Here is a 27,985-nt window from a genome sequence, read left to right as displayed (position 1 = left end):
TAACACGCCCTGGTCTTAGTTCCTGCGGGATGGGTTGCCATAGCAATGTGTGTGACCTAGAGTCAAGTAGTCTCTTGTGTTGAGCCAGACAAACTGACAGCCAGGGTCTGAATGTGACATTAGAAGACCAGAGCACCTCATAAATCTGTGGGAAGCAGACCATGAAACCCAACAGTGAGAATTTGTCAAGCCCTGGATGAAATGAAAACACAAAAGTTTGTCGTCTCCTCACAAAGGATAAAATGTTGCCCCGAAAGCTCAGTCTGGTAGTCCAATCGGGTCCCTTTTACCAGCTGAGGCATAACATGCTGCAGGAATGAATACTAAAACTTAGAAATGAGATAGCATTTTCTCCATGTTTAGTCCATGTTATGGGTTTTTAGGTTAGATGCCTTAAATACGGCCTGTGGTTAACATAAGCTTAAGAGATTTGCACGTTTTGTTCTACAACATTAACATTGGGACTTTTGAAGCATGTATGTGTGTTAAAAAAGGCGTGTGTTTATGAGAACAGAGACTTGCATTTACACTAAGGTTATCACAATACCAGAATGTTATACTTCAATACAATACTAGTATTAAAATGATACTACCTCTTTCGATACAACAGCAAAAAAAAAAAGAAGTCCATGGTGCACAAAAAAGGATTGTTTTTTCCCCCCATCGAGCACACAGTGTTGGTACAGAAAAGTCCTTGAACACATACCAACACACAGTTGAAAGTCTTCTTCATCTGCGCAGCATCGGGTTGAATCTGATTGTAGATCTATAGTTTTGATACTTTTAATTCTATTAAATGTGTATATCGTATCGTTTGAAACTAGGTATTTATTAGTAAAGAAGTACGCTTCAAAGAAACATAAAAGGGGTGTTCATTTGTCAGGAATATTTTATATATATATTATTATTATTTTTTTATTTATTTTTTTTCTGCAATAATCCAAAATCCAATTGGCTTTTGTTGAGGGAATCAGGGCGATGCTAAATTCTGGTCTAGTTGGCCTACAAAAATATGTCATCCCTGCAGCACTGTATTGACAAGCATTTATTATATACTATAAATAAGATGATCACAGTCTGGGGGACACACTGTTGGAAATCCAATCCCCAAAACAAGCCAAGTTTTCTGTGCTGGTGACCAATGCAATGATTACTGTACTCAAATTTCTGTCTGTCACTTTGTCCAGATGTACCATTCAGAAGGAGTGTGCTCAGGGGGTGTTGGCACGCTCCTGGATCAGCATGAGTGAAGGCCCTCAGCAGTGCCCGTCCATGACCCTGACACCCCCAGAGATCAGCATCGCTGCAGACATTAAGGTAAAAACTCCCTCCATATTATTGTTGTCCATCAAAAGTCAAATAGACACTACTGTTGTTCCTCATCAAGTTATGTTTGCAATGGGGGCAGTGTATTTAAAGCTGATGGAACGCAAAGTCTCATGACCTGACACCTCTCACTATTATTATACACTCTATTATTATTACTCAGCTGATAAAGTCAAGCTGACCAGCCTCCTCCTCCTCACAGTATGTGCTAAGTTTTAGAGTAGATTTTACTAAGAATGTTAAAGTGGCTATAATCAATGTTTTTTTATAATAAAAATGTGAAAATAATGTTTACTGGTTTACTCTCACATCAAGCTGTAATACGATCAGTTGTGCATGCATATTTCTTTCAGTCCATAAACTGATCTGGACACACTTAGTTTGCATGAATCACTGTGGTAGTAAAAGCATGTGTGTGTGTGTGTGTGTGTGTGCGTGCGTGTGTGTGCGTGCGTGCGTGCGCGCGCGCGCGTGTGTGTGTGTGTGTGTGTGTGTGTGTGTGTGTGTGTGTGTAAAACAAGAGCTTACCGGTGGCACAGCATGAGAGAGCATGCCATACACAGCTGTTTCTCTCTCTCTCCCACGTGTGTGACTTTAACCATTTACTTAGGAACTTACGTTTTTTATTTTTCCCGAGCGCTGTTTGGCTCAGCAGGAAAGTTACCTCAGAGTCGCCAGCTGCTGCTTCGAAACACACCAGGTTAACATTTTTCAGATTTATGTAGCCAAACTGGTTTATCTATGGCGAACATTCAGACACCTTATCTGAGGCAACACCATCAGATCTAATACAGGGGTGAAGCAAAATATTACTCACTACACTAACACAGAGGAAAGCCCCATGTGTGCAGGTGGCCCAGATTGCCCAGATATTTCCAAAATATATAATGATTTAGTGAATGGACTTGTGCAAGTTGAAGTGTCTTGTATCTGATGATGCCATTTGAGAAATTATGTCAGTCAGGGCTATTATGTAAATCCATTGTAAAATGTGTTTTTTACCAAAAATGTGTTGCCAAGAAGTAATGTGTCTGTTCTATCAAACATCTTTTGCATCAACAGCAACCCTCTCAGGGAGCAGACCGGACTATGACTTTAATAGTTCAGGAAATCACTTTAAACCTGTTCCATCTTTTCTAACCTACAATCCAATGTAACACTGAGCTAATTATTTTTACATATTGATATCACCCCATAAGATTACTGCACCCTATTACCTTTACGTGTGCAACATGCATGATAATGTAATTCAGTCATTATTTAATTGGTTTATGACATTCAGAAATCTGATGTCATACAGGCCACAATTTAATCTGATATAATTATTTTCATTATTTTGAATCTGGAGTGGGTCAACCAAAATTGCGAGGTGCCTGTCCTCATTTTCACTCATGTCACCACTTTCGACTGTACGGAAGTGAGCTTACCGGTTAATAGAGTGAGAGAGCGTGCTTCGCAAAGATTTCTCTATTTCTTCTGCTTGTCAGCAATTGAAAACCAATGGTATTAACATGTGTTTTGATATGCAAATGTGTGCTCTTTAAAATAGCTGTCTGGAGGAACCGTCAACATGCCTGGCTTCTTGACTTGGCATTATATTATTACTTTATTTCTATGTACTATAATGGACAGTCGCACATCTGATCTCATACACAACAGGCTACAACATCAGCTTATTCACACTTATTTTTAGCCTGCTTGTAATTCAAGGTGGAGACTCAAGATATCCTCTTTAGGAGCTGCGATTGTTGTTTTGAACGCCTTTCCATATCATCATCAAACCCACTCCCCCCGATAGCTCCTCACAGGATGCTGATTCGTCGGATCACCTGACAAGATGGATTTCAGCGTGCTCTTATGATATTGCCAGAATTCAGCTGCTCTGCAACGTAATAAGGCGATAGCAGTGTCAAAAACTGCAGTTCCTCAAATGGCCACTCAAGCCTGGCTCCAAAAGTGAGTCAATGTGGCCTAAAACAGTGGATGTATAGTTGTGTCTCTGACAGAAATACATTAATTTGCCTGATGGGCTGCAGTATTGAGATCTGCTGCTGTATCTAAGATGAATTCTACAAAGTAATTCTAATTGGGTTTTGGGTATGTCTGAAAAAGTGACAAAAGTATGTGCAAATTGTCACTATGAATACCAAATTTGCTTGATTTTTGAGGGTGCTGTTGATGGAGCTACTCAGTCACACCTGAAAAGAATTACAGCAAGACTGAGTCTTTGAAAAAAAACCTTCACTTATATCTTGTATGGAATGGATCTGGGACACAGTAACTGCTAAATATTGAGTGCTACGTAGCACCAACAGTCTGATTTTAATCAAACCTGGCAGAATAAAAAAAAAGGGCTGCATCATTCTTACCTGACGCAAACTGTTCTGTTTTAATTTCTTCCAGTCAGTATATCATGTAACAGAAGCCTTTACAACAATATGATAATTAGCTCAGTGAATATTGACACTTGGAATATAGTTGACCTTTAATTACAGCTCATAATTAGACGAGACTGAGAGACGACAGGTCATTAATTGGTTCATTAATTGTGAATATTTGCATGTTATGTAGGTCAATTTGGCTTTTGGCTATAATAGATCTACCAGCTGCCCGATCCACAGGCATCCTTCACAGCCCCAGGAAACTCGGCTCAAGGTTGTCTCCCCAAACAGGAAGCAGCAGGCAGGAAGTCAGGGCCGTAGGCGGGAAATGGTCAATTCCACTGAACAATAGAGCATCATTTTTAAGACATATTAGCACTTTTGTTGCTGGCCACTTCATCTCATGTCTGCTGAGCCACAGAATATGTCATCTTGCTCTTCCTCTATGCTTAGCCCCCTCCCCTTCTCTTTTTCTGAAATAATTTAGCTGAAATCCAGTCATGTCAGTGAGGTGTTATGTTTCTCATTATACGTCTATCATACTTCAGCTACATTTAGATGTGAATGTAGCACTGTGCCATCTGTTTCTTCACTGCACATTAGTTTCTCTATCTCTCTGCCTGAACTCTTGAAAAAAAACCTAGGTAATGCCAATGCCATTTGCCCCCTACCAAAGATTTACTGTACATGCACTGGATTTGAAAATATGTGCGTGGGAATTAATTAATTTACCTAGTAATTAATTCCTGTTAAGATGAGCAGTTTTTTTTATATATATTTATGCCCTGTATTTTTTTTTTTTTGTCGATCGTAGGATGTTGGCATTCTGATAAATGGCAGTGTTCCTGATCTTGTCGGCTCCCGGGTGGAGTGTGAATATGGGCCAGGCGTTTCTACATCTGCCACCGTGCACCTGGACTACGGTCCCGCTCAGATTCAGACCTGTCCCCTGCTCCCTCGAGAAAACTACCAACCAATCCTCCCCGGCACAGGTGAGACTGAGAACATCCATTTGGCTGTGTGCCAGTGCAGCACTCCTTATCTCTCTACTCAATACAAGTACAGTTACAGTATGTGATTCATTTTCTTTATTCAAAAGATGTTGAGCTGTATTAGAACAAATGTAATTTCCGGCAGTCTAGTTTGTATTATGACAACGATACCATCTTGAATGCTCGACACATGCTGCATTGTTTACACGCCTTTGTTTCTGCAGATCATCAGACTGTTTCTGTGGCGATAAAAGTGAATGGCACATCTGTGGTATCTGGGAGCTTCATCATCTACGACTGCGAGAGGACTGGAGCAATACACCCCAAGATGGCGTGAGTTGCCGCCCATTGTCAAAACTGCTTATCTCAAATACTTGATTTATTCAGGGTTGGTCGGTGATGCTTGGCCAGCTTATAGCATCGTTCTGATGCCTTACATCCTAATTAATTCCCTTAGACACAGTGGTGGAAAGCAACCAAGTTCATTTACACAAGTACTGTTCTCAAGTACAATTTTGAGGTACTTGTAGTTTATATTTACATACATTACATTCCATAGTTTTTTTTCCTTTTAATTTACTTTTTTTTTTTACCATTATGTTTATCTGACAGGTATAGTTACGAGTAAGATTAAGATTTCACATTAAAGCAAAATAGACTATATTACAATATTAAAGATCGCGATCGAAAGAACGTACGTTAAGTTAACTTTCTTATTTAACATACTTCACTAACGTAACATTTGTAAACTACCTAACAAAAGTACATATTTTAACCCAAACTGAGATCTTTTTCCCAAGCCTAACTAAGTAGTGTTGTTGCCTAAACCTAACCAAACCCTGCACTTTAAAAAGTGAAGCCAAGGGGTCCAGAGCAAGAGTCTGTATGAGGTGAGGGTGAGAATGTGTTGACTCCTCACAAAAAAGGCAGCGTGTTCTTGGGCCCCTTGTCATGTTTCAGATGTGGCAGTTCCCAGATTCATTTGAATAACTAATATTTACAAAAAATAAAAAATAAGAGAACATTTAAAACATAAATACAGAATTGTGTTGTAAAATGAATTTTGATGCATTAAATGCATTTTGCTGATGACATCTGTGGATTTTTAAAACCGGATTTTAAATGCAAGAATTGTATTTATAATGGAGTATTTTATTTTTCTTTGATTGCATAAGCATAGGATGTGAGTATTATTACCACCACTGTTTAGACCATAATCCACTGGTTATTTGATTTGCAAGCGACCCCTCAAAACAAACCTTCCTAAATGAAACCTAAATACCAACAAACTATGATTATAGCCAAGCTATAGCATTCAGATGTCAGCTTTAGTCTCTATGGCGTTGTAGATGTGCACTTATAGCTGCAAGCTCTGTTTTCTTTAGGCCAGTGGGTAAATATTGGCGACACATCCTCTTGGAGGGCTTATTGTGTATTTGGCTTACTCAAGGTTTCTCAGTGCAGGATCAAATGTGGGATTAATATGCTGTAAACGTTAAGCCAAGGGAAATTGGATATGTATGTCTGCCTGGCCATGTTGATGTTTGTTTTTGTGAAGGACTGTGACTTGTATGGCCTGGTCACAAAGAGGGTTTTCTCATATCTTGAGGCAATCCAGCTGGCCTCCTCTTGCATGTTGGACCATGTCAGAGGATCCATTTTATCTGATGGGCACATTGTAGGCTTAGAGGGGCATTAGTGTGTGTGTGTGTGTGTGTGTGTGTGTGTGTGTGTGTGTGTGTGTGTGTGTGTGTGTGTGTGTGTGTGTGTGTGTGTGTGTGTGTGTGTGTGTGTGTGTGTGTGTGTGTGTGTGTGTGTTTAACTGATTCCCTGAGATTGAAATCGTTTGGGTGTGTCCCTTTTGTTCAATTTTTGAAAACAGTCTGGAGGTGTGAACACGGCAGTTGCAGGTACATGTGTGCAAGACTGCATCCAATATGTGCACATGGCCTCTGTGCTCGGCGAGGTTCAGAAGTGTGAAATTAGACGATGGTTTGTTGAAGGTGATAATGAGCAAAGTGCCATTCTCACAGGATGAGCATTGGGCTGCAAACTGCGGAGCAGCTATACTCTGTCTGATTTTAATCACTTCAAGCTGTTTTTGTTTAATAATCCCTAAAGACAGTCTTATGAGCCACTTCTCTGCAATTAAACTAGAGAGTAGAGTCTCTTTATTTTGTGCCATCACTTAGGTTTTTTCATATGTTAACGTTGAAATCTTTAGGTTCAACATTTTGATGTTGCCCTTGTTACATAGTAAGTTACTGCAAGCAGATTATTTGGTTGGAAAATCTGCTGCCCAATGCTGTTTTAGGATGGGATTTAATCAGAATCAGAAGTACTTTAATACTTGTTGCAAAAACAACACACAATGAGGTGAGATGATGTCATCTGTCTACCTGCATTAAACCAAATTGTACGGCTGCAGCTAATGATTATGTTCATTATCAATTAATCTACCAATTTTCTCAAATAATCAGTAAATTGTTTGGTTTATAAAATGTCAGGAAATAGTGAAAAATGTCCATGGTGATGCCACAGCGCTTGTTTTGTCAGACCAACAAAGAAACAGAAATCCTCACTGTTGAAAAGCAGGAACGAGGCAATCTTAAGATATTTTACCAGGTTTAATGAAGTATTGACAATATGAATCTTCTTTTCCAAGCTAGACTGAAGCTGGCGCATTTTGCAATGTTCAATCAATGAATTAACTGCTGGATGTAATTAAAAAGAGAATGAGACTAGAGAAAGGGACACTCCGCAGTTTTTATTTTCACAGCCTGAGAAGTATTCTTCATATATATATATATATATATATATATATAAAGAGAGAGAGAGAGAGAGAGAGTGTATAGACAGTTGACTCCCATGACCCATTCAGAGTGGTCACTTGGCAGAGTGTTAATGACAACCAGACGATAGCATTCCAGTCTCACCAAACAGCCCAGTAGGGTAACCACCTAAATCAGCCCCCCTTCCACACACAGGCACACACAGGCACACACAGGCACACACACACACACACACACACACACACACACACACACACACACACACACACACACACACACACACACACACACACACACACACACACACACACACACACACACACTAACTCTGCTTTATTTGCTTTTTATGTCTCAAGTTTTCGCACTGCTCCTTTCTTTTTCCCTCGTCTGTCTCTGTCCATTTGCTGCTCTCTTCTCCGGCTCTCTCTGTCGCTCCCCCTGAAAACTGGTCTTTTCTTCGGGACGTATTTCTCTTTGACAGAGACGTGATTGAGGATGTGTGCTTAACCGCTGTGTCCACTGAGAGGCCCTGAGAGTGTGAACCTGACTGTGTATTTAGTGTGTGTGTGTGTGTGTGTGTGTGTAAGTGTGCATGGTCATTATGACTCGGGGTGGGCAGTGTCACAGGGTATTTACTGTCAGTGTTAGGTCAAGCAGAGCGAGTAAGACTGCAAATAATGTGCGTGCCCGTTTGCGTGTATGGAGGTGTGTGCATGCGTGCGTGTGTGTGGTCGGGTATAGGTGTTTTAGGACAGAAAGGGAGTCAGGGAAAACAGAAAAGCTGCAGCTGATAAGAGCCTTGAGGGGCCGTCTGCTTCTAATCAACACACACACACACACACACACACACACACACACACACACACACACACACTTTTTGATTACGTTTCTGCATCCCTTTACACCCATCCCAATCTACTCCCTCCACTCAGAGTGCTGCTATCACTGGAGGCGCTATCATTCCTAGTGTGGGACATCTGTCTCCTCCCGGAGGCAATACAGTTACATACACACTTGACACACACACACACACACACATAGTTATCTGGAAGACACTAACACGTTTTTATTCCATGTATGAATCAATCCATAACTCCAAAACACTGCCCTTAATCTTCTAAACTACACGCCTTACCTTAACTTATAGCCATATCTCAGAGGGTGGATCATCCAGATCACAACAAAGCTCATTTTCATATATAAAACATATTAAAGTGGTGGCAGAAATCTCAAAGATTAATACCTCAAAAGCTCTGGAAGTACCCAATTGTGTCGGTCTTTTCATAGGATTTGTTGACAATTAGGGAATAAAATTATGGATGGGTGATATCTTCAATCCTGATATAGTTCATTTAATATCTTGTTACAATAAATATCACAATGTAGCATGTTTTCTAGTCATTTTATGAATAAATTGTCTATATGAAATATCCACATGGTAAAGCCTTTTTGTATCGGCTACTCGTTTGTGAATTCAATACATGACAAATGAAAAGTACTGATTATTTTCTCATTGAATTAACATCTTTAGTTCATTCATTCATTCATCTTCAACCGCTTGACCCTGTCGGGGTCGCGGGGGGCTGGAGCCGATCCCAGCTGCAAAATAAAAATAATATGATAATAAAATTATAGCTTAACACTGACTATGATTGACATGCATGCACACCAGGGGCGGATCTAGGATTATGGGAGATCCGAGGCTTGGCCCAAAGGGGGAAAAGACGTATGCACAAAGTTCTGGGGGGGCATGTTTTTGTTTTTTATTGCTGATACAGAAAATAGGTGTTAAAACTGATCATAAGCATTATATTCAAATAAAAATTATCATGATCCTGATTGACCCCTTATAAACTTCAGAGCTGAAAAACAAACAAACAAGAAGTTAATTTTATTCTCTCACATATACTCTTCTAAACTCCTTTTCATCTCGTGTCAAGTCATTGTTAATTTACTGTCCACTCCTTTCCTTCCCAGCATTAGTTTGATATCTTCAGTACAAGACTCTCCTGTGTTATGTTTTCTCAGTTTTGTCTGAGAAAAACTGAGAAAACTCAGAGATGAAACTGAGTTTAGAGCAGAGTCTTGTAGGCTTACTGAAGATATCAAACTAATGCTGGAAAAGAAAGGAGTGGACAGTTAAGCAAAACTGACTTCTGAACACAAGAGATGAAACTGAGTTTAGAAGAACAGAGCACTAAAGACAGCAGAGGGGCCAGCCAGCATCAAATGTAAAAGAAGAAAATTAAGTTCTTGTTTGTTTGTTTTTCAGTTCTGAAGTTGATCAGATGTCAATCAGGATTACATTCACTGCAAGATCATTTTTATTTGAATATAATGCTTATGATCAGTTTGACAACTTTTTTCTTTCATATTTTCATTTTTCAGCGATGCAACACACTTAAAAAGTAAAACAAAAAAATTATGACTTTATCAGTCCGTAACTTGTCACACACTGAGTGTTAATCTGAAAATCCACAGACCTGTAACATCTGTTCCAGCTTTGGCGTTGGTGGGTCATTGCGCCGCTGCTGAGAAAAAATTGTCCATCATCTTTTATGTGCAGCTATGTCCATCTGACAGATCGGAGAGATCTCGATTTGAACTTGCGGAATCTGCTGCTGCCTCTCTGTTGGACTCCGTTACTGCAGGAAGGCTACACCCCAGACTACTACAGATGTCAGGGGAGGGAGACTGACATCACATGTTGAGGCTTTTTTCCAACTACTGTAAACATTCGGGGCTTTGGCAAAAACATCTGGGGCTTGAGCCCAAGTAGCCATGTCCTAACCCCGCCCCTGATGCACACACAAATAGTGTAATGGAAAAACAAAACCCCAGTATTCAAATTAAATTCCCTCAAAATATTTCACATCAGATTTTCAGAGAAATTTGAATTGATATCTGCTTGGTATTATCAATTTAGACAGCGTAATATCACATACTTCATGGAATCTCGTTATGTAATTTCATTGCAATACGATTCCATTTAAAGACAATAGATCGTATTGGACTATCGTCTAGCCCTCAATAAGTATCACCAGAAATTACTTTGACTTTAAGAACAGGTTCTAGCCATGAAACATCTCGTTGAGGCACTAAATGAATGACAGACATCTGCAGCTTTGATGCTTGTCACAAGTGTTGAGACACAAATGAATGTGACTTGTACGGAGTCACACGCTGCCCACTTGCCAAAATGTCCTCACTTTTGGTGTAAAACTTAAAATGGTACTCACAGTGATATAGCAATTGGAGGCAGCACTCACACACTCATGTACACACACACACACACACACACACACACACACACACACACACACACACACACACACACACACACACACACACACACACACACACACACACAGTGTTTATAGAGAAGTTCTTTGTTTCATATCAGCAGATTTGGCTCAGTTTGACCTCCTTGCTGTGTTGTCACTGTGGAACGAGTGTGTCTACTGTTGTGACTAATCATTACTTCCTTTTATTAAAGCTATACTTTGATGCCTGTAATCCGTTTGGTCTCCCAGTTTGTGTTACACTCAAAATGGGGGCCACATATTAAACTTTAAAAAAGACTGTATTACCAGCATGGGGAGAGATCAGGAGATTCCAGAAGAGCAAACAGGCCAGGCTCAGTTTGATCCTTGTTTCTCATCTCTCCATGTATGTGTGTCCATCTATGTCAGATGTGTGAGCTGCCTGAGCACCAGGTGGAAGTGCTACTGGGACCCTGAGAACCACCTTTGTATCTCCAGTCAAGAGTCAAAGCAAAACCTGCTAGAGGTGAGTAATTCTCCTTTTTCTTTAACCCATCAACCCAACAGAAACATGGATGATCTTATAATATTAAGATAAATCACTTCTCAGACCCTCAGACATAATCCAGATTTGTCTGTCCAACAACTCCAAGTGTGCTGTAGTGATCTGAGTCCAGACGGGTTAGGCAAGAGCAATCATGTGGTAATTCAGTGTGTCTCAACCACAGTCTGTAGAAATGTTGAAACCAGCTATAAAATCTCAGGAGGCTCTGGTTTAACAGACTCCTTACAGGGTAATGTACCATTTTAAAGCTCCTCTAAAGTTTCTCTTTTTGGCAGTTTAGTTTGATATCCCAGCATGTGGGACTGTAGATTCACTGTGTCCCATATTTTTCTTTTTTAAATAGAGAATTATTACTACTTGTTGCCAGCAAATAGATAAATCTACTTCCATATTTCCTGCTCTAGTTTTATATATCCCTTACTTTTAAGTAGGTGACTGTACAAATGGATTATGTACATGTATGCTTAGCAATGTAAAGCTCCATGAGGGTGTTAACTACTCTGAAAAGCAAACAAGTCCAATTGCGTGGCACAAGCACACAAAAAAGGCTGTAAAACTGGGAAAATTAACGCAGACTGCAGTAGCCTCATTGAAAGAAATTACAGCTCCCCAGATACCACTGTCCTTAGTGCGCGTTCCTGAAAACTTCAAAATTAGAGGGATAGTTCAGATTATTTTGAGGTGGGGTTGTATAAGGTACTTATCCATAGTCAGTGTATTACCCACAGGACATGACTGTTGGCGTGCCCCCAGTTTGGAGAAACAGGCACGAGGACAGGCGCGGAAGTCAAGCAATGTTCGGCTGTGGACTGGGGCAGCAGCCAAACATAAAAAAAATCTGTTATGTGTACGTTATATTAAGAAAAAAATTTCAGTGCTTTACCTTGCTGTCAGACAGCCAAGTTTCAGTTTATGTGGGAAGAAGCTGTTCTATGCTCTCATCAATGACACTAACTAATGTAAATATCCCTTTGAGCCAGCCATCCTATTATCCCTTTACTCTTAAGGTTTTTTTTATATGTGTCAGGAGACATCCTCCCATCAGACTTTGACCCTTAAGGCACAGGGGTCCAACTATGTTCATTCATAGTACTGGTCCCAGTTAGAGGGAAGAGGGTGTGACTCAGTCCTCTGTGATCTCCTTCTAATGTTTTATTGCCATAAGTGTATGAAGCATGTGTGTTTGACTTCATATCACAAGACCCCCTGAAAAGGGAAAGAGCTCCTTTTGTTAAACAAGCAAAGTTATAAAGACATCATTGTATTTTCCTAAGCAAACGCAATAAATCCCAGTCAGGCGTGTTGTTCCAGATCCCAAGATGCACAATAATACAAACATTAAAGCTCAAGAGGATTGTCACTTTCATTTATTTAAATTTGAGGTTCTTTTTAAACATAAAAAACTCGATTAGATCTTTGTAATGTAGGCCATAAGGAGATTTGGAGGTGTTTTTTTCGTGTTCTGCCGAGCCTATCATTGTTTCCGGTGCGTCTGTTTTTCTAATCCATCATCATCACTCTATTTGAAACTATTGTTGTTTCCCTCAGAGCGAGACTTTACCCTCTCATTTCCTCCTCCTCCAGATAAACAGGACAGGTATTTTGGGTTGCGGATGTATGTAGGGGAGCCATTGTTTTCTTTAACTCCTTTATGTCACTTCCTGCCCCTGCACCCCACCTCTCCACAGAATGCAGCTTCCTGTCCCAGCCTGGTTGCCTCAGAGGTTCCTCCATCACCATCAGAAATGGCCCAGGACTTTACCCTATCCCTCAGAAACATCCAGGAGGTACGCCAGACAACCTCCAGCTATGGAGCTGGATTTTGTCCAATGTGGATGTTGTGAAAATGATTAGAATAAAACAGAAGCATATGGTGTGTTTGCTTCATGCTGAGTCAAACACAGATGGATATTCGCTTGCTGCGATTTGGGTCAATGAATGAGAAAAACCTGAGTTTGGGTGATCTCCATGTTGTGTGATGAAAATGAAGAATGAGCGAGTATCTTTATGCTTATGTTGCTCACGGCTCAGCTGTCTGGGTGCACCATGCCTCTGGTATCTCACTGTGACGAGCTGAGTTGTGTCTTCGTCAGCACAGTGTACAATGTGCAGTCCGTCTGAGGCAGCACACACGGCAGGAGCTTTATTTCACTTGTGTTCATTTTAAATTCAGCAAGTCCTTCCAGATCCATTTTTTTAAATTTCTATTCTCATACTTAATCCATGCTGTGTGAGTCAGGCGCTGATCCTGCTTCACTGATAAAGACACAACTGGGATCTTCTAAAAATTCCAGTGCTGTCTAGTTGCCAGGCGTGGTCAGTCATACGCCTAACCCTGGCTAGCCTTTCGAGCCCTCTCCTAGTGTGTTGCTATAGTGACAGACACTGAGTCACATACAGAAACACACACACACACACACGCACGCACACACACACACACACACACACACACGCGTGCGCACACACACACACACACACACACACACCTCAGGGCAGCCTGGATGTGACTGGCTTTTCATATGAGTCTTTATCGTGGTAGTTTTTACAAATTGGTGTTTGTCTTCATCTCGTCGGTAAGTCAACACAGCAGGAAATGTGGCAACTCTCCAAAAAAGCATCACCATCCCTCAGACCCTTCTGGAATTTGTGGTGCATTTTGGTTTGGTTCCCACACTTTTTTTGGACAAGCCTAAAATAAATTATTTAGACTTAACTGTGATAAACAGTCATACCAAAACATGAACTGTAGCAACAAGCAAGCACTTGCTTGTTGCTACAGCAAGCAAGTTACAAGCAAGTTGGTCCTCTAGTATCTAATACTTCTCAGACCAAACATACAGGGAACATTTCAGTGTGTTTGTGTGTGTGTGTGTGTGTGTGTGTGTGTGTGTGTGTGTATGTGTGTTTTTTCTAGGGGAAAAAAACTGACAGAAGCCAAAAAAATCAGGCTTCTCCAGTATCAAAAAGCACATAGAAATAGCAAAGTCCTGAAGACGGTGATAGAAGTAGACCATTTTAATCTGGCTACATTCACAGACAAATGATTTCTTCCACTTTAAGTAATAAGGTCTTACTGCTCTTACGCTCTTAAGTTCTTTACAGCCGTACCTTCACATATCTGTGCTCAATTAAGTTCAAGGATCGGATTTTAGGAACAATTCATATTCATTATTCTGTCTCCCAGATGACTTGCAGAGGTGTGGGAGCCCAGATGTTTATGAATATGGATTTTCAATGGATTGCATCTTTTCCTGGCAGGGACAATTATTGTGGGTTATTTCAGTTTCCTGGTACTCTTTCTGTTGCCAATTGTTTCCAGACATGTTTAAGAGAGCAACTAAAGCAATGGTTATTTCATTCTGAGAACAGCATGATATCATAGTTTGCTTGCTTGTTATTCTTGAAATACTGCATATTGGTTAAAATAAGTGCTTTGCACAACAGGGGGAGGACCTGGAGTGTGACTTTGGGATAGAACAGCGATTTGAGGCCACATGGCTGAACAGCTCGACTGTCAAGTGCAGCGGAGTAACAGTAAGTACAGGCAATGGCCTTTTGTACCGGAAATAACTAGCAAGTCCATGTTCTAAGTCTGAATAAAGATCCGGTAGACTGAAGCTCAGTTACTCTGCATTTACTGGTTCAGTGTGTTCATTATTGTTAGATCAAAGCCATGTGTGTAACTTGTTTTTATTGCAATTATATTAAACCCATGTTTATAAGTTGACTAAGAACCCATTATTAACAGCAAGAGGGAGTAAATGCATGGGGAGGCAAAGTGACACATATTCACACTGAGGAGAAGTAAAATGTTATTGTTGCCCCCTACTGTAGCTGTCCACTAATCAGAGGAGCCAGATTTACCACCTCAACCTGAGGAGGAGAGGATACTTTAGTGCACAGGGGGAGGATGCCTTTGTGGACAGCCCTCAGCCCATGAGAGGTAAGTCATTGATATATAGGCATGTAAAAAAACAACAACAAAAAAACTGTTTCCATCTGCTACGCTTTAGCTGTTTGCTCAGCTATCCTGTATCTGCAGCGTAATTAGAATCTCGCAAAAACAAGAAAAACTGACATAGCTGCCACTGCTGTTCCCACAATGCGTTTCACCGGAATGTTTTTTTATGATGAGATTGGTGGATTTGATGAAACCTGGAGGAAAATAAAGATTCGCTTACAGGGACAAACATAATTAGACTGCCTTTCACTTGAAATAATAGTAGTTCTTGTATAACAACACATAATTTGCCAACTCGTAATTTACCATAATATCATATTCTGCTACCATCTAATTACACATAATGATTATAGAACACTAGGAGCTGCAATTTAAAGTGTTATCAATACCCTTTACAAGCCTTGTCCGTATGTATTGTTGCAAATACAATTTGAGCTCCATGACAACAGTGAGATGATAAAAAAGGGGCCTGCGTATTGTTACACTTGGCATGTTGTCTATAGCTAAGCTACTAGCCAATCCTTGCCTATCCCAGTCCCAGATGTGCTGTTTGCAGTCCATGTGTCTAGCATGTGAACAACAGCTCTGGGCTGCTGCCAGACACTCTGCACTGTTGAGGACATGACAGTGGCTTCATAACATGCAAAGTCATCAAAATTTAAAAAGACACACACACTTTTATAACACACGTCTAGGCACAGACACACTGCAGTATGCACATGAATGCATGCACAGATGCACATGCAGGGATACAAATGGGATTTCTCTCTGGGAGGCACATTGGAACATGAACATAATCATCTGTTTCTCGCTGGCTTTGTTCTCCTCCACTCCTCTAGCTCTCTTTTTTCCTAGTTTATTTTTACAGCCATGAATATATCATCCTGCAAATGCTTATGCTATTTATTCTGAGAATGCAGCTCATATGGTTCGAATGAGCTATAAAAGAATTTCAGGAGTCTACAGTACCTTAAGTTAGCCAGACAAGGCAAATGCAGTTCAGTAATGTAAGTAATAATTGCCCCTCTACCTCCCATCTCCCTCTAGTGGAGCTGTACAACTGTGGAGTGGGTAGTTCAGACTGCTCCCAGTGCTGGGGCCGGGAGGATCAGCGCCACCTATGTGGCTGGTGTGAAAACAGCTGCAGGCTGAGGGATGACTGCCAGCCAATCAGGGATCAATGTCCGGCTCCTGAGATCCACAAGGTAAGATCACAGGTTAAACATGAATGCAGACTACAAATGCTTACATTTATCCTCCTATGCCTCCCTCTTCATTTCTGTGGCCTCCAGGCTCTATTTTCAAACCATAAGATGGTGAATCATGGGGTCACTCACATGGTGCCGTGGTCCCATGCTCTTTCTGTCCAGCGTCAGCGGCTCAGGGAGTGTTTGAAAAGAGTATCATTAAAGCAGTTCACTAACACTCACTTGGCCGCAGTCCTCAGGGGACACAGTGGAGTCAATCTACAATCACTTAGAAGGGCATGGGAGCACCTTTTGCCCTGTGTAACTACAGTATGAGTGTAAACTGTGCAGAAGGGTTATGGGATTTATATGTGTGGAGCATTTTTGTAAAGATACCCACAAACTAAAAGAAAGCAAATAAGAACCAGGTGGGATTTCAGATTTGTGACCACAATACGAACAAAACCACATTGACCACATGAGTGTTTATCTTACACAGGATCTGGCGGTCAATATGGCCATCACGATTACCGACAGGGCCTTTCTTTAAACTGTTTATGGATCTCATTTGAATCATCATATTCATTTGTTTGTCCAGCAGTAATGGGAGTGTGTTTAGAGCCGGCCTCCAAGCCAAGCCTTTTCTGCTGCTACCGATCCTTATATCAGCACAGCAACCATAGGCGGTCATGGGAAGCACGGCTCACATGATATCTAGCCGGCTTGAACTTCCTGTAGATAAAACCTGGTCAGCCCAGGAGAATAAGCAATCAAAGCAAAGAAGACAGGCACAAACACACACTCTTTCTCTATTTCACACACACACACACACACACACACACACACACACACACACACACACACACACACACACACACACACACACACACACACACACACACACACACACACACACACACACACACACACGAAAGATATTCCACACAAATAGGCCACATTGAAGCATTCACGATTAGCCCTCATTCTTTGTAGCTGTCAGCACACTGTGACTAACAGGATACTCTGTGAGAGTCTAACTTATGTGGACTTCTTACGTGACTGAAGTTAGCCGGGCTGAGATGCTGTATGCGTGGGTAGACTATTGTTATTATACTCTCTCTCTCTCTCTCTCTCTCTCTCTCTCTCTCTCTCTCTCTCTCTCTCTCTCTCTCTCTCACCTCTCTCTCTCTCTCTCTCTCTCTCTCTCTCTCTCCTCTCTCTCTCTCTCTCTCTCTCTCCCTCTCTCCCTCTCTCTCTCTCTCTCTCTCTCTCTCTCTCTCTCTCTCTCTCTCTCTCTCTCTCTCTCCCTCTCTCTCTCTCTTACACACACACACACACACACACACACACTGGCTCTCTCAAGAGAGTAGGGATACTGGGGGCTGTGGTTCTGTGGGGTGTGTGATGCAATGCTTTGGCAGCCATGTTTTCCCAGAGAATCCACGGGGGTTTGAGCCTGAGTACTCTGGCTTACGGAGGAAAAGATCAGCTCTCCTTAAACATTCACACACACATGCAGCTCTTTGTTATGTAGACCTAGTGACTGCACAGCTCAGATAATGAAATGTGTTTTTCTTGCTCTGCTTTGTCACATAAAATCTCTATCACAAGCACCAAAATATCAATAATATGTAGGAGGATTTCATTCCTTAAACTTTCACTTAATTGTGAAAGATGCTCTCTATTCAGTGCAGTGAAGTAAGACAATGGAGACATTTATCATATCTGCAGGGCCTTTATTCTCATGTTACGTGTCAGCTAGTTCACTGTAAAAAACAAAAAAAACATTGATTAGAGGTCCTTTAGCATTCAAAACAGGAACTGCCAAACAGTTTATCTACAACATGAAAAGAAAGAGAAAACAGAGCGATCTGAGTGAGACATAAATGGTTTGGAAGAGAGGATGGAGACGGTACAGTATGGTGAGAAGCCTTTTCCTGTTTTTGTCCTCCCGTCCTCCTTGATTAGTGTGATGCAGAGGAACTGGAGGGAGGAGAGGAAGATGAAAGCTCTGGCCTTCCAGCAATCTTTTCAGAAGAAAAAAAAACAACATAAAGAAAAGATATGGATGTTATCAGTTAGGTGGTTTATACGACGCAAGTTGCATATCTGCATGAACAATACATTATGAATTTTTTTTTAATTTGAATACAAGAATGTGGAATAATTTAGTCCTCAAATGCGTTTCATAAATCCAGCATTCCTTGTGGAGTTTCTTTTTGCAGAGACACATTCACACCCTGTGATCTCCCTGGAGGCCTGGCAGAGTTTGCGTTGTAAATCAAGACTTGTGAGAGGTGTAAATGAACAGCATGCTAGCTGATGTTGATGTCAATGCTCAACGGCACCACAGAGACACATTAGGTGCTATACGACGCATAGTGATGATAAATAACTCTGCTTGGAGCTTGGAGGGTGGGTGCTTTTTCTTTGTCTGCCATGCTTAAGTACAGATTGTATACGTTCCAACACGTGCATTTATGTGATGTTTGTACATTGTGTGTATGAAGGAATGCAGGTATATGTTGTTGTCAAAGGAAGTGTCATTTCCATGTAGACACAGGGTGGTAACACTTGATATCCAATATATAACCACAAAAATATTTGCATCATTTCCTGGAGTAGGTCCCACAGAAATACTGCAAGTAATGAGCTGGTTTGTTTTCACACGATATTAAAAGTAGTACAGTCTTTCTTTACTTAACTCCTTGTTTCAGCTGGGAAATATATGGTTTATTTATCTGTGCTGTCACTCTTGCAGGGTTTAAATGATCTGTATTCAGAGCCAAACCTTGTCCCCCTCACCTAGACCAAACAGAAGTGCTGTTTTCATTCTCAAGCTCAGTTTCTGATAGAGCTGGAGCCAGGCTAATAACACAGAGGGGTCACACTGACCTCAGCTCAGCCAGGGGGTCATTGAGAAAAAGCGTGCACACAGCTGGGCTAGCTGTGCTACAGTGACAAAATGAGGGTAGATTGCTTCTGTCTGGCTGTCGGAGATGCTATCTCTGAAGCTGCGCTTCTGTGGTGATTGGAGCGGTGACTGTCCTCTCTTTTCTTTCCACGGCTCTTGAATGGAAAGTTAAGACCAAAGGCAAGGGCTGAAATGATGCGTGCGAGCATGCCTCTGAACAACGGCATAAATGGGACTAAGGAATTTGACAGCACAGACACAGGAAAACAGATGAAAGGGAATAACACTGTGCATTAATTCCCCGGTTGAGGCTTTGCTCTCTCACCACCATCATCAGCATTCACTCTCCTCTCGACACTCAGTTCCCTAAATTGCCTCCCCACTCATCCACCTTTCTGCTGTGCTCTCCACCTCGCCTATCCAGCCCTTTCTCTCTCACTCTGCCTGTCTCTTGTGGGATGTGAAGGGGGCTCTTAGGCTGCTCTTTATTTGCATGTGCTGTGGAGGATTAAAGGCTGAAGAGTCTCAGACTGCCACAGTTAAGAGTCTGCTTTGTGTGTACACTTAAACTGTGTGTCTGTTCTATTAGATCTCAGTCTTCAACAGAAGAACACTTACACAGGTCCTTATCTCTCTGTGTGACACCCTCCATGTCAGCTTCAGAAAAAGCATTCTCTTGATTTCTCTGTCATGTTCATTATTAGTGGAACATTTTAGAAAGGTAATTTACTCATAAGCTCTAATTTATTGTGCCTATTACAGGGTTTCCATTGTCTTTTCTTTCTCCCTGTTCATTACTTCACTCTGTCTTTGTCAGATCTTCCCCCTGAAAGGTCCAGTTGAAGGGGGCACCCTGCTGACAGTACAGGGCAGGAACCTGGGCCGGAGGGCTGGAGCAGTAAAGGTCTCTATTGGAGATGTGCCATGTACTCTTCTGCCTGAGCGCTACACTGTATCTGTAGAGTAAGTACTATAACATATGGCTGATTCACAAATTTGCATGTATAACCTTGTGTCAACTGTTCCTAAAGTGTTTGCTGAAGTGCAGGCACACACACACACATTTATGTACATACATTGTCAGAATGGCAAGATGGAAGAAATAAGAGAATGTCCTATGCATTAATTTATATTTATAACCCTGCTTAAAAACTGCAGTAGTGCTGTTATTAGGACCAGTGAGATGACAGCTAATAATTACCTGTTGTCACGGTAACCTGACATGCTGCAGGCAGGTGATTGGTCAGGTGGACGGCAGGGAGAAATAGAGATCAAGTGATGGAAATATTTGTCACAGTTAATAAAACTTTTTCTCAGCTATGAAACTCTGACTTACAATCTCGGAACCCATCGGCTGTCTGTCTAAAGACAATTTAGCGTCTGGGGCCAACGGCTAATATTTTGTGCTTTCCAGAATCTGAACTACTACAAAATCTTGAATACCTGTAATACCATACCATATGTTTCAAGATTTTGCAGTAGTATCCATTTTGTATTATATATAGAAGTGAACACCACTGATTTTGCACAAAGAGTTGTATAAACTGTTTTTTGTGTCCAGAGGGGGACTATGAGTTTGAAAATAAAGACCTTTGGAGGTCCAGAGTTATAAAGAAGGAATCTTACCAGACCTCTGTAGCCCACTCCTCACCTCTGTTTGAGGCTAACAGTTCGAGGCTACATTAGTCGCTACTAACACACCCAAATCAGAATACATGGAACAAAAAAATATAGACAATGAGACAGCATTGAAATTGCAGAGTAGAGAGAGAGAGAGAGAAGGTGGAATGGTATCAGTTATTAAGAAAGTAAAATAAAGATAATGAAATAATGATGGTCAAGTCAATGTTGCTTTTCAGTTTGTAATTGATTATTTACAGAAAACCCCAGAGGAGTCATAGTCAAATTAGTTACTAAACTTCCTCTCACAAACCACCATCATAGATAACTATCCACCAATATCAAAACTAGAACATAAATCCCAACCCTGCATGGTTTAGTTTACATGCATTCATGAGGATAATTTTTCCAAATATTATTATGCAGCACGCTTCTCATTTGACTTCGTCACCATCCCTCTGTAGCTCAGGGACCATCACACTGTCACCATGGAGACAGCAGGACCCTGGTTTGACACCGGCATAACAGAGCTCAGTGGAAGTCAGTAACTCAACGGTTACATCCAAACTTCCATTCAGTATCTGTAATGTTCATTGAATGGAACTGTTTACCTAGTCCTGCTCCACTGAAGCCAGTCATTGTATTAAGACCAGTTCGAGGGTGACCTGTGGGTCTTACCTGTCACTCCAGCTTTCTGACAAATTCCCCAAAACCGCACATGTCGAAAACAGCGAATCACGTTTCACTCAAGGGATGCTCTCATCTTGTGTCGTCATTCTGCATTTGGCTCCTGAGGCTGGTTGTTATGACAGCGTGAGCATATCCTTGTTACTGGAAGTGGCACTGACAAATCATAACACGTCAGTGCTTCTGACAATGTCAGCACATTTGACTTGCACGCACACACAGGCATGAACACATGTTTATATTATTATCCATGTCGGGACCTCCTGCTGATTTGATTGGTTAACATATGATCCTATCTCATCCCTTCATCTTAAAGTTTTACATTCAACCTTATATTTAATCCTACCTTATTATAAAGCTTATTAAAAAAAAACTTTAACCGGTTCAAATTTAATCCCTAAAGCCTAAAGATGTGAGGACTGTATTAAAATAACCCTGCTTCACAAAAGCATCATCATTCAGAAGATCTTAATTCAAACTGGCTATTACAAAAATGCCACACACTCACCAGCACACATATATACACACACACACACCGACACATGTGACCTCATTTACCAGGGCTGTTGAGACAGGTGTCTGCCCGTGTGCCGAGAGGTGAAAGTTCACAGCTGTGTGCCACAAGGAAACTGTGCAGCACTGGAGATAACATGCTCCACTCACTCAGCGTCAACATTTTAATTAATGTCATAGTCAGTCTAGGCGCACCTCATTTACTGCAGTACTTCTCTAGATATTTGACTCCATGCTGCCCTCCCTATCATTTTCATGTAAGTCTTGATTGGCCTTCACGCAGTCTATTTAGCTGCACTGCAGACAACACTGACATACAAACACTCACAGCCTTGATTGTTGATGATCCTCTTCATCCACTCAAGGGAAATGACCAGAAACATCGTCAAAACTAGACAAAATATCCACAGCTGGAATGTGGAGCAGGGGTTAGTCCAGGCTCTGACTGCTCAGGGAGTCTGCAGACTGGGATCACACTGCATCAACATCACACACATGCATACACCAAGGCATCTGCAGGTCTGCAAATGTCTTCAAAAGCATGGGGGGAATGCCTTAGAATGTATTAAAAAAAGTCTCAGTTTCAATCACCACCATTAGACACTACCAGTCTCTACTGCTACTTACAGTTTTAACAAGTTAATGTGTGTGTGTGTGTGTGCGTGCGTGCCTGTGTGTGTGCGTGCGAGAAAAACTGCCATCAACTTTCCTGTTCGAACTTTGCTGCTTGTAACTGTTTCATATCATATATGTTTCATAAAAGTGAATATCTTTTGTTTTTGGACTGTTGGTCGGACAAAGCACAACATCCAGAGAAATCATCTTGGATTCTGGGAAAAATATGATGGGCATTTTTCACTATTTTTGGACATTTTATAGATTAAAATCTGTAGCTGGTAAATAATTGTCAGAATCCTTAACGATAACCCCCCATCTGCAGGGTAGTTCAAGAAAAAAATGTGATATAATGAAAAAATAACTCTAAGGCTAAATCATCCCTACAGGTTTTTAAAAAAAAAAAAAAAAAAAAAAAAAAAAATAAAAAAATATATATATATATATATATATATATATATATATATGAAACCCTGACACCCCCAGTTTCTGTGCACTGTCTAAATGATATAGGCTGAATTCATCACACCTTCTATCTGCTGATAAGCCTTTGTCTGTACTCTACAATATATAATGGTTTTATGTTTGTGCTTTCTTTACAGAATAATCCTCCACAACAATAGCATATATCATAAAATATGATGTATTTGTGTTGATAAGAGTTTGTTTCTCAACCTGAATCAGGTTAGGCACTGAGCAATCCAACAGGTTGAGGCTGATTCAGCCTCCAATTTCTCTCATTACCCTCAGACTTGAATCTGTGAATTGCTGCGTTTCATTTCATTTTTATTTTTCTTTCTTTCTTCTGTAAGTCAGAGCATGTGAAATGATGCATTTTCCTCCACCAGGTGCGATTCTGCCCTCATGGCATGTAACTGACAGGAGTGTAATTTGACTGTAATGACAGTCTTTACCTGATGCTCCTGTAATTAATGAAGTGGAGACATTGCTATCGACAGATGGCTGGTACTGCAGGTTATTTTCAAATATTCCTAACAGCTTTTCAGGCTCATAAAGGAAATACATGTTTAAACTGGGCTCATTAAATGCTGCAGTGGTTTGCGTTCAATTAAAACTTTTTTTTGAGAAGTATAAAGTCTGACATTTAAAAACACACTCAGATGCAGCTTTCAGAGCCAGCCCTGCTCTTAGACTTGACAGCCTGACCCCAGCCGAGCCCCAATCTGTCCAGCCCAGCCTCGTCTCACCGTATGTCCTGCCAGATCCTCCTACACGGAATACAGCTCCTCCGCTTCTGTAAATTCCCCACAATTCCTCCGTCAATCATCCGATCACTCGCTGAGAATTTATAACCTCTGTAGCACCAGGCACCTGACTAAATAAACCAACAGGGTGTCAAGCTGGAGGGGGATCATGTGGGGCGATAAAGGTTGTGTTTCCCCCCCAGTTCATTTATTCCAGTGAGGCCCCAGAACAGTAGATCCCTTTGCCTTGGTACACCACTGTGTCATTAAAATGAGGCGTCCCTGTAGAGCGTGCACTGATGACACAAGGCTTAATCACAGCCAGGAGGTGAGAGAACAAGCCTCAGCAACCTTTTAATCTCCTCTGTGTTTAGACACATCTGGTCTTGGGAGCTTTGAACCTTACATCTCATCTAATATCTGATTTCTCAAGGCGTTATTGGATTCCATATGTAAATGCAATATGGGCTGATGAATTAGTTCATAACCACCATTCTCCGAGATGAATTACATGTCTTTGTTTAGCTGTCATGATCAAGATCTTTTTCCATCTTTAAACTGGTTGTCCTCACTTGCAATATGAGTAAATTAGTTTATTAGATTAAAATTATAAGCTGCTCTTTTGTGTGTTGTTATCTATTTTCGTCAGTGTCTTTTATTAGCTGATCTCTGATTATAATGTTTTGATAACCAAACAAGGTCTCACTCTTTTTAAATTCCCCAGGCTGGTGTGTGTCACTGGGTGGTCTGCTCATGACAGGACAGATATTGTCCAAGTGGATGTGGATCAGAGTGGGATGGGAACGTCAAAGGACAGCTTCTCATACTTAGTGAGTATTCTCAACATATATTACCTTATATATTATCTTTGCTTTCTGTTCTGACCATCCCTCCCTCCACATTCTTCTTCTTCTACGCTCTCTTGTTCCTTGTTCCCCACTGGGAAAGCCTTCCCAAGTGTGTCAGCTGAGTGTTAGCAGATGCGTTTTATGATGCTGCGGAATGCGAGTGTGTGGGAATCTTCAAACGTTCATCTGAACTGCAACTAAGCACCATTGTCATTCTGCAATGGCTGCCAGCAAAAACAAATATGGCGATTGTTGGAATGTCCCTTCGCTCTGAATTCATCACTGGTCGAGGCAAGCTAGCCAACATTATGTGTTATTTGACCTGGACCGACACTGTTTCTCTTTGGATTTAGAGTATTCAGCAATTGGAAATACTCATGTAAGCCCTTTGTCTCTTTTTGTTTATAGACAAAGAGTTTTTCATAATTCAGTGCTGAAACGATCTATCTATCTGCTTCTAAGAGCAGCTCTGCCTGTGAGTCATCCCACAGAGAAATTATCCCGATCTTGAAGCCCCTCTTGATACACGAGGATGAAGAAAATCCAGAACAACAAACACAAAGTCGAGCTGTTTTGGGAACTCCTCTTGGGTTCCCTCATACATCTCTGAGATGCTCAGTGTGAGAATGTTTTTTACCGATGGGTGTGGAGGGGAAGATGTGGGAGAAAGGGAAAACAGTTTTGTAGACAGGATATGTGCCTCTTCTACATCTCCTTCCTCAGACCTTTATACGGAAACATCTGCCTCCTTACACCCACTCTGACACACAAACACAATAGGTCTCCTCCATCCGTGCACACTAAGGAAGTGGATCCTGTCAGTGAGGATAAGAGGTTTCCCTGGAGGCGAGGTTCATGGCAGGGATAGAAAGTTTGAAAAGAGAGGGAATGCTGATGTAGGTCGCTGCAGAGCTGGACAGGGATATTCATCTTCGCCCCAGGAACCTTTGTGTGTATGTGCATGTGTGTTGTACATATATGATTGTGTGTGCATACAGTTTTTCATGTGTATGCATGACCATTATTGCCTCTTATTATAGCTGTCCTGCAAGCTTGAGCCCAAAGGCCTGTTGGCTTCAGCAGCACTTCAACATATTGCAGCGTGGGCTGTCTTCACAGTTTTCTTCACTAATTTTACTGTTACAGTCAGCTACTGTCTCAGCCAATCTCTAAAGAAAAGATACTCAAACCTCAAAGGATGAGAAAAAAATTCATTTGGTGTCAAGAAAAGCATCATAGAGCACAAAACACAGTTTGAGTAAGCCTGTCTTTTCCAGTGACATAAGCTGTCAAATGTCTAGTGATACAGTTGATGTGCGGTTTAGTCATATGCCGTAACTCTCATCTGTATTCAGGTCCCAAAGCTGCTGTCCATGGAGCCGACAAAGGGCTCTCGTGCTGGAGGAACTATAGTCATCATCAGGGGGGAAAACCTGGACATTGGCTCTCAGGTCAGAGTCAAGGCCAACAACACACTGGAGTGTACCATCATAGAGTGAGTACTGCTTGGTTCAAATTGCTTGTAGCCAGAGTTGTTTTTTAAGTAATGGTCAAGTGTGTCAGGGTCTTTTAATACTGACCAATGACACAGCATCAGTATCATTTAATGTCCATGTAAAGTGCTGTAAAATGCACAGATCAAATAATAAAATACTCAAGCTGTGTGCCTTTTCAAGGCCTGTTTATTAATGGAGTACGGGGGCTTTGACAAGAGCATAAAATGCTTCATTCCCTCCTGTGTAAATGTACTGTAAACAGGGCTGTCTGTCGGCAAGGTACAGCAGTGAAAATATTCTAAATATAGCATACATTTTTTTTCTAGGTGGGCCTTTTTTTAGGTGGGTACTGTGGGTAATACACTGACTATGAATAAGCACCTCATACAAGCCCACTTTAAAAAGTCGAGTCTCAAGTCAAGCTTCAAGTTAAGTGTCAAGTTCAAAGTCAGCAGCTCTGCTTGCAGCTGTAGTAATATACTTATAATGCATTTGTATGAAAATCTGCCAAAAAAACAAACTTTATTTAGGTTTAAAGAAACATTTTTGGGGTTTGAACACTTTTATACACCAAAGATGTGCGGTCACAATGTTTACCTCATTGTTTTTAGGAAAACCGATGAAACCATTGAGTGCACCATGCCTCCAGCCTTACAGCCACACACTGACTCAGTGGCAGTGTGTGTTGAGTTTGAAAACCTTCCTTGTCAAAGTGCAGAACTTAGCATCGCCTACACCTACGAGAAGAACCCCATCATCAGCTTCATCCACCCCAAAAAGAGTTACCTCAGGTAGGTTGACCGCTACACACGTCACAAGTATAAAAACCAAGTTGTCATCTCAAGCTGGAGGACTCTGCAGTTTCCCTCCCAGAGTCATTACTGTAATGTCATCCTGATGTGCAGCATTTTCTACCTTTTGTGTTCTAAATTGCACAGCATGTGCGTTACAGCATGTGTGTGACAGCATGTGTGACAGCATAGCGGCATGTCTTTGATGACATTTGTGCGGATTTGCACTACAGTTGAACTATTTTGCATTATTATCTGGTCCCTTGTTTGTTTCACTCTTATTTTGGTGCAGTGTCCCAAAAATATTTGCATACCAGTGTGAATTGGACACATTTTTTTCATGGCTGGATTGTGACTCTTACAATGGTGTGTGTGTGTGTGTGTGTGTGTGTGTGTGTGTGTGTGTGTGTGTGTGTGTGTGTGTGTGTGTGTGTGTGTGTGTGTGTGTGTGTGTGTGTGTGTGTGTGTGTGTGTGTGTGTGTGTGTGTGTGTGTGTGTGTGTATTACAGTGGCGGCAGGACCATCACAGTGACGGGCCAGGGATTTGATCTGGTGCAGAGCGTCATCATGGAGGTGCTGGAAATTGGAGAAAAAGTGAGTGATCAGCTATTGTTTCCTTTTTATACCTATATAGTCAGACTTGTGGGAATTCATAATTAAGTGGAACAAAATGAAAAGAAATGATTTTGATGAATCATGAAGTCATCAAACTTCTAGCAACCGTTCCGTTTCACATTTTGGGAAATAAGCTTATTTGTTTTCTTGTAGAGAGTCAGATGAGAATGTTGATTCCATTCTCATTTCTGTCCATTAAATATTCTATATTATA

At 41.2% G+C, this 27,985-nt stretch overlaps 2 protein-coding genes across 2 annotated transcripts in view; both read left to right on the top strand.

The window, feature by feature from the left end:
* LOC310951221 (ninjurin-1) overlaps window positions 1-27,985 on the top strand; it is a gene marked incomplete at both ends in the record, with an annotated part of 249,679 nt that overhangs the window by 67,121 nt on the left and 154,573 nt on the right.
* plxnd1 (plexin D1) overlaps window positions 1-27,985 on the top strand; it is a 64,923-nt gene that overhangs the window by 11,759 nt on the left and 25,179 nt on the right. The window contains exons 5-17 of the mRNA XM_083920876.1: window positions 1,188-1,317; window positions 4,522-4,699; window positions 4,924-5,032; window positions 11,184-11,280; window positions 13,008-13,106; window positions 14,764-14,853; window positions 15,154-15,262; window positions 16,328-16,485; window positions 20,199-20,344; window positions 24,746-24,851; window positions 26,225-26,364; window positions 26,977-27,156; window positions 27,666-27,750. Coding sequence (XP_083777002.1) covers window positions 1,188-1,317; window positions 4,522-4,699; window positions 4,924-5,032; window positions 11,184-11,280; window positions 13,008-13,106; window positions 14,764-14,853; window positions 15,154-15,262; window positions 16,328-16,485; window positions 20,199-20,344; window positions 24,746-24,851; window positions 26,225-26,364; window positions 26,977-27,156; window positions 27,666-27,750 — 1,627 coding nt within the window. The remainder of the gene's footprint in view (window positions 1-1,187; window positions 1,318-4,521; window positions 4,700-4,923; window positions 5,033-11,183; window positions 11,281-13,007; window positions 13,107-14,763; window positions 14,854-15,153; window positions 15,263-16,327; window positions 16,486-20,198; window positions 20,345-24,745; window positions 24,852-26,224; window positions 26,365-26,976; window positions 27,157-27,665; window positions 27,751-27,985) is intronic.

The sequence above is a fragment of the Echiichthys vipera genome (assembly GCF_963691815.1).
Source record: "Echiichthys vipera genome assembly, chromosome: 9".
NCBI classification, from domain to species: Eukaryota; Metazoa; Chordata; class Actinopteri; order Perciformes; family Trachinidae; genus Echiichthys; species Echiichthys vipera.
Note: the sequence above shows the minus strand (reverse complement) of the source record. Positions and strands in the feature narration are given on the sequence as shown.